This window comes from Uloborus diversus, chromosome 1, assembly GCF_026930045.1.
Source record: "Uloborus diversus isolate 005 chromosome 1, Udiv.v.3.1, whole genome shotgun sequence".
NCBI classification, from domain to species: domain Eukaryota; kingdom Metazoa; phylum Arthropoda; class Arachnida; order Araneae; family Uloboridae; genus Uloborus; species Uloborus diversus.
Genome location: NC_072731.1, coordinates 251445793 through 251453564, shown reverse-complemented (window position 1 = coordinate 251453564; position 7772 = coordinate 251445793). Strand labels below are relative to the sequence as shown.

The following is a 7772-nucleotide window of genomic DNA, read 5'->3' as shown; positions in this document are numbered from 1 at the left end:
CGAAACACATAATTTGAATTCAAAATTCCGGAATTCAAATTAATTTCCCCCTTTTTTTTGCTTGAACTACTGAGTATTGCGGTACCTTTCCGTCGGACAACTGGTTGAGAATTGTTGGTTTAAAGGTTTCTTTTTTAGTCACAACAGCCACAACTCGGTTTGGTAAAAGTAGGAAAGCAACAATGGTCCTGAATGCAACTTAATCGCCTCCCACAGAACAAAGGATGAAAAATTTAATCCCTGCTCACCCGAGATAAATTTGAAGGTCTTTGGTAGCAGTGGCAGTGAAGTGAATGACACGTTCATATAAATAGATTTTTTACAAAATAGTTTTTTATTACTGTTCTCAGAAACTCCCTTTTACCTACTGCGGAGAGAAAGGAACACAATGAAGGTTTGTAAACAATGATTTATGAAAGTAGCCATTTTATTCATTATTTTAGTAACTCTCTTATTTAGGTATTTTAAATTATTCATGTATAATTTTGATTTCTTTTCTTCTAAACTTGCTGATGAACAGAAGTGTACAACATTATGTTTTGCTATTGTGCAAGTTGTAAAATTATTTAAATTTTATTTATGCTCATTAAATGCATGTTATCAATATTAATATTTATACATCAAAGCTCTTTATGCTTCCGTTTTTTTTCTTTCTTTTCTTTTTTGAAGTTTAGTAAACAATGATTTTTTTAAAGTAGTAATTTTATTCATTTTTTTGTAACTCTTTAATTTATGTATTGTAAATTATTCATGTATAATTTGGATTTCCTTTCTTCTAAACTTGCTGCTGAATCAAAAGTGTGCCTTGTGTTATGCTACTGTGCAAGTTGTAAAACGGTTTTCCGTTTTAATTTTTTATGCCCATTAAATGCACGTTAAATTAATATTTATTCCCCCCCCCCCTTTTTTTTAAGGATTCTGCGATTTGTGATCATACATAAAATTGATTTAAATTTTCTTTAAAAGGACGCTTGAGTTATTGTTTTAACAACAGCATTTGTGAAAGCTCAGTGGTTACTCAACATCTTTAAGGCATATATTAAAATTTGAAAGGCATATACATTGCTAAAAAATCACATACTGCGTAAATTGAGCACTGATAATCTAACTAACTTTTGAGCTTGTCTAACTTAAATATTATTATTTGCCAAGACTCGAGAAATTGAATGTTGTTTTCAGTCTTTTGATTGTCAAGTTCTTAGTAAACTAGCCACGTTGGTGAATACATTACGAAATCAGTTATTGCTATGCAAGCTATCAGAAATGTTTCTTAATGATAGGGTAGTTCTGTGCTTACAAGTAGAATATAGGTCGAATTTGTTTTTAGGCGTGTAAGTGTACATTAACTTACATCTCAATGTTTACTACATTGAACATGTTATAAAAGCAGTTCATCTTATGACTTAGGATACAATATATACACCATATAATGATATACGGTGAACTTTTTCTTATAAGTTTTGTTTTGTGCTAAAAAAAAAGTTTTTTTCATTTGACATCAACACTCTAATAGTTCAAGTTTTGCTCAGGCTTTAAATGTTTTTTGCAATTTTACTTCATTTGATAAAGAAAGAGGAAGTTTTGAATTTCAACATCCAAAAATGGCTTCCTTCTTGTGAATTTCAAATTAGCGGTTGTTAATTTTACTGTGATTAGTTATTTATGACGTTTTATGCCGTTTTAATGATGTGTCGATTTTATGTCATTAATCATAATCTTATCCGTTTGCAGCTGCAAAGTTAATCAAGGCGAAGAAAGAAAAAACTTTCTAAGAATTCATCGTTAGTAAATTCTAGTTCTGCGATAAAAAAAATTCACAATTTATCCGCTGACAAACACTTCTATTTGTTTTTTGTACATTTTGAAAAAAAAAAAATGTTATCCTCGTTCAGTCAAGCAAAAAAAGGCAAGTACAGAGCATATTCAATGAGTGAGCATTTTATTCTTATATATTAGTTTTCTAAAAATTTTACCAACATTTTTCTATGTTTTGTTTTAATTCACTCAAATATTACCATTTTACAACAAATTTGAAAGTTATACGAATGACAATGAACTTATTAGTTAAACATTTAATAAAAGTTATTTGTAGACGCTAAACGCATCTCTTTAATGTTCTGTAACGTAATGGTGAAATATAATGAAAGGAAAAATATTAAGCAGTAATTATTCCCATAAATTATATAAATATTTATACTATTCATACAATTACTTCTAACCTGCTGGATAGAAATAACATAGGATATACAACAAAAGTGTTTACATTTCATTGCAAGAAGACAATTTTAGTTAACCACATGAAGCATTAAAAATATTTTAATGAACTTTTTAATAAACATTCAGAAATCAGCAAATTTATGTCAAAGTGAAATGACAAACACTAGAATTAAAAGAATTAAGCACAGCATCGTAGTTGACTTTGTTTCTCAATTCAACCAACTTCTGAAACCAGTAGCAGATCTACAGTAAAATAACTTGCTACTGATATAATAGCAAATAAGACTGTACTACAATATATTAATTAATAATCAATTTCAACCATGATTATTTTACTGTATTGAGTAACGAAATCGGGTAAGCTTTGGAACATATATTGAACAAATGATTGAAGCAAGTATAATGTGTGACTCTATTAACTTATTTTATATATAAAAAAATATCCAGTTTTGTTTGAGTATTTTCTTCAACTGATAAATCAAGTATTTTATAAATTTTATCAGTCAAAAATTTAAAGGTATATTTATGCAAACATTTTAGACTAGTGGTATCCGCACGGCTTTGCCCGTAGTAAAAAATTAAAAGGTCATTTGGTTCGCCTGTATATTTACAAATAATGGAGGATGAATTTCTCACCAATTTGCTATGTTAATTTTCTCGCCCATGGTCGCATATGGTAGTTTGCTCGTCCACGTTATAGTAATTGGTTCGTCCACGTTGTGATAATTTGCTCGATAAAATGTTCTTAAAATTAGAATAGAAACATAACAAAATCGAATTTTCAAAAAATCGTTTCTAGGTGCTCACCACTATTCTACGAACTAATTTTGTGCCGAATTTCATGAAAATTGGCCGAACGGTCTAGGTGCTGTGCGCGTAATAGACTGAGATCCAGAGGTCCAGACACACATATATACTTTCAGCTTTATTATTAGTAACGATATCACAATTTCCGTTGGAAATAATTGTTAGTGCACCATTCTAGAAAAAAAAAAGTTCATATTGTTTTTAACTAAGAGGAAACTGAATTAAAAAAAATCTTTTTAATTAATATAAAACTGTAAAAACATTTGCGAAATTACGAAAAATTGGTAAGTCAAGAAAATGAAAAAGGGGCGTGTCTGTAAAAAGGACAACTCTTTAAAAAAATATTTTTCTTACTAATTTTATTGGAATGGTTTGGTTAATCAGTACACTCATTCTAATTTATTCGGTAACTTTCTGTAAACCAAGTACAATTCATTTTTTTTTTTTAGAATATTGTCACTAAATTCAATAAACGGTCTTCGAGAAAATTCTTGTCATTTCGGCACATAAACTATTTTAATCCAAAATTGAAAATTTATTCAAATGAATATTTTCTTATTGTTACTTCTATATCTTAATGAAGTTTAGCAGCTTGATTGACAAAAATGTTATTCTGTCACCAAACAAAAAAAAAGCATAAAAATTGGAAAATAAAACAAAATAAATTTTAATTTCTGCTTTTTTTTTCTTTCATATTTTAACTGTTAACAATGACACGGAAAGAAAAAATTCAGTTTAAATAAAAAGAGTTTCACAGTAATGACTCCATTTTTTAATTTTTCTTCAAAATGTCATTATGTTAAATAAAGAATAATCCAGAACGAAAGAAATTCCCTATTTGTTAATTTGTTTATTAGTTTTTTTTAAGTTCTTGATAGTTGTGAGGCATTTATTGCAATGATTATGATACATATTTTACCTATAAATTTAAAAAGCTCATTGTTATACAAAAATTACTTTAAAGGCTTCAAATTTCATTTCGAGTTGTTTTGCAATTATATTTCAGATAATTTGGCTAACTCTTTGCATTATGTCCTGTTTCTGGCAGAAATCGTCCTCACAACATCATCAAGCAGGATGGGAAACAGGCTTCAGTGACCAATATAGAAGTGAAAATGTAAGTATCGTTCGGAAAATAAAGCGTGCTGAAATTTTGGATTGTTCAAATACTCTTTTAAGACATTAAGCTTAAAGAAGGCATTAATAAGTTATAAAATGGATGCACAAAAGACAAAACGTTTTGAGGAATACGAACATAAAAAAAATAAACGAAGCAATGCTGCAACTTAAAACAAATGTGTAAACAAATAAATATTTTTTGAAATCTTAATTTCCATATTATTTCTGCCTCTGCTAGCCATCCCCCTCTCCCCCCATAAAAAGAACTAAAACTTTTTTGTATGCTGCTTATAGTTTAATTAGGTGGTGAAAAATAGAATGAAAATGAAATAGAAAATTATGCTCATTAGTTCACAGCAGTAGGTATTACAACACTAAGGGGACTAATAAATTTAACTTCGATCTTTATCCAGTCCTTCAACTCTTTTCTATTAGAAGCTCCCCCCCCCTCCCAAAAACTGCCTACATCTGAATATTACCCTGAAAAAAAAAATTCTGAAAACTTTTATTCGCTTTATGAGAAGTAAGAAGCCAAAACACCTGGTGCATGACGTCATTAGCATATTTTTCTTTTCAAATTCAGATCTGCGGAGTCGAAGGGAAAATGCTCAACTCAAACTCTTTCACCCCAAAATTAGTCCGACTGCACAATACTGGTAAAGTTGCGATTCTGAGGGAAAATGACCAAATCTGACCTAAAATTTTAAAGGTTTCAACTCCCGACTCCGATTCCTTTGTCTCAAAACCACTCCAACTCGGGCTCCGCATCCCTGGTTTTATCAGAATTACTGGAAACATTGTATGAACATTATCATTACGTCGTTATAAGTCAATATTTTACACGGAATCGTAATATGTTGACAAAAAGAGGACATTAAAGCTTTGATTAACACTAATTTGCAAATGTGGTGGCACATGGATTTGAAACAATATTGTTTATATTTCTAATTTTAGATCCTACTCCATTTGTGACTACATTAACATTTAAATTACCTTTATGAGTTGCTCCCTTTTGACGGCGAATTGTTTTAATGGAGATAATCCGTTCTTCGACGAGCATGAATCTTCACACAAATCTTAAATCTTATCAACATATCAACTGCGCTGCAAAAGAAAAAAAAAACTGCTGTACTACTAGAAAATCTCTAAGAATTAGTTGATTTAATGGAAATGATCCGTTCTTCGACGAGCATGAATCTTCACACAATTCTTAAATCTTATCCACATATCAACTGCGCTGCAAAAAAAAAAAAAAAAAAAAAACTGCTGTACTACTAGAAAATCTCTAAGAATCAGTTGATTTAATGGAGATGATCCGTTCTTCGACGAGCACGAATCTTCACTCAAATCTTAAACCTTATCAACATATTAAGTGCGCTGCAAAAAAAAAAAAAAAAAAATTCTGCTGTACTACTAGAAAATCTGTAAGATTCAGTTGATTTAATGGAAATGATCCGTTCTTCGACGAGCATGAATCTTCACACAAATCTTAAATCTTATCAACATATCAACAGCGCTGCAAAAGAAAAAAAAAACTGCTGTACTACTAGAAAATCTCTAAGAATCAGTTGATTTAATGGAGATGATCCGTTCTTCGACGAGCATGAATCTTCACACAAATCTTAAATCTTATCAACATATCAACTGCGCTGCAAAAGAAAAAAAATGCTGTACTACTAGAAAATCTCCAAGAATCTAGACTTTAATCAAAATTTCTAACTACGTTACATTGTCATCATCCATGGCGTGACAGCTGAGGATGGATGTATGAACGATTTTTAGTCTCCACTATCCGCAGCTATAACCTCTTTTACTTCTTATAGACTTAAGGACAATACAGCTTCTTCTTAGTTACGATACAGCTTTTTTTTCGGCTACAGTTTTATCTTAAATATCTCTGCTAGTATAACTAAAGAAGAGCTGTAACGTAAAATTTCTGGAATTCAAGTTTCCTAGCGGTTTTCTAGTAGTAGTATACTTCTGTTTTTTTTTTTTTTTTTAATTGTATCTTCTTCGGTAGTACGTGTATTTACTCTGAAGGGAGGTCCGTAGTCATAAATATATTTTTATGTATGCTTTACAGAGTAACACCTATTGGTAATTTTTGGACTAGTCAACGGTTTTAAAATTAGTAATTTTAGAAAATTCTTGGTGTTAACGAAGCAATTTTTAGAATACAAAAGAATCAATCAATGCAAAGTAAGAAAAAAAAAACAGCTGTCACCGACTTGTATACATTGTTATTACATAACAGTAACATAGTAAAAGGTCATTATACTGAAACAGCAATTGAAATTATTATTACATTTAAGTTTCATAGGTCTCAGTACACTTAGTCACAATTGTTATATATAATGTGTATTTCTTTAAAAATCTGTAATACAAATTGTCGTCACAATCGTTTTTATAAAAAAATCCACATAGGTGTATCGAACTTGACATGAGATCTTTTTCATCATTTTCAGACTCTTGGCCAGTATGCCTTCGGTTACAACGAAGATCACACTTCAGGGGGATCTTTCCGAAGGGAAACCAGCGATGAATTTGGAAACAAGGTTGGTTCATACGGTTTGAGAATCTCTGACGGCAGAGTCAGAATCGTCAATTACGTAGCGGATAATAATGGATACAGAGCCAACATCTACAGCAATGAACCAGGCTTGGCGCCTCAGAACTTCGGCAATTCTTTGAAAATAACCAAACAGAGAATTCATGGAGTTATGATTCCCGGATTCAAATATTCTGGAGAAGCCCCCCATGTTTTATTTAATAATCCAAATTCTGAAATGCCACACCATTTGCAAAGTCATCCAACGCAAGAAGTTGAGCACAGAATTGCAAGTGGTACATTCGAAGATTCAAATCCGATGACAAAATCCGAAGAGATGAATAAATTCAACGACGGGCGTTTTCCAACATCTAGAGACAGCGCGGGAGGCTTCGAGAATAGAATGTCAGCTGGTCACATGGGTGGAATGGAACATCGAGATAATGTTCATGAAGGTTCAGTAGAGTCATACACAGATATTGGAGGTGATACGCAAGATAATGTTATTCATTCGACAAAATTTGATGATCATCTTTCGTATGATGACGATGAATTTCGAAATGTTCCCTACCATGGACATGCACAATACACAGACGAAAATGTCCAAGATGTCACCCCTCAGTACAACCACCATTCCGATGTAGCAATACCAATCGAAAAGCCAAACTCTTTTGCAGAGGAAGATCAACAGTTTGATGACGATCTTTCATATTACCCCAGTAATCTTCACAGCACGGAATCCAGCATTCTATCAGAAAGAACCACGGATGAAACTACTCAATCCGAGTCACCCTTAGAAAAAGATATTCAAGCAATGTCATCAGATGGTATTTCTTCTGGAAGAAATGGTTTTGTTTTCCCCACTGAATCACCAGAGAAGAAAATGCCAGAAGTAACGCACACAGACCAAAAGAATAATGCTACTGTAACTAAGTAATCAGTGGTTGTTTGTAACTATTTCAAAAATACCATTCATTTAATTTATAAAATAAAAAATAAAGAAAAAAATGTTGGATTGAAATGTATAATGCCGCTGAAACTACTTTGTGAAGCCTAAAAAATATATTTTATTCATTATTTT

The 7772-nt window shown here is 31.4% G+C and overlaps 1 protein-coding gene across 1 annotated transcript; it reads left to right on the top strand.

Annotated features, from left to right (window-relative positions):
• Positions 1-298: 298 nt before the first annotated feature.
• Positions 299-7698, top strand: LOC129226725 (uncharacterized). Its single transcript, XM_054861357.1, has 3 exons — positions 299-394; positions 4031-4141; positions 6609-7698. Exons 1-3 carry the CDS (start codon positions 389-391, stop codon positions 7626-7628), a joined length of 1137 nt encoding a protein of 378 aa, XP_054717332.1. The 5' UTR covers positions 299-388; the 3' UTR covers positions 7629-7698.
• The last annotated feature ends 74 nt before the right edge of the window (positions 7699-7772 follow it).

Bases quoted from the DNA above. Each gene is read 5' to 3' on its own strand.
- LOC129226725 (XM_054861357.1), top strand. The intron at 4,142-6,608 runs GTAAGTATCGTT...CATCATTTTCAG, and splicing joins ACCAATATAGAAGTGAAAAT to ACTCTTGGCCAGTATGCCTT.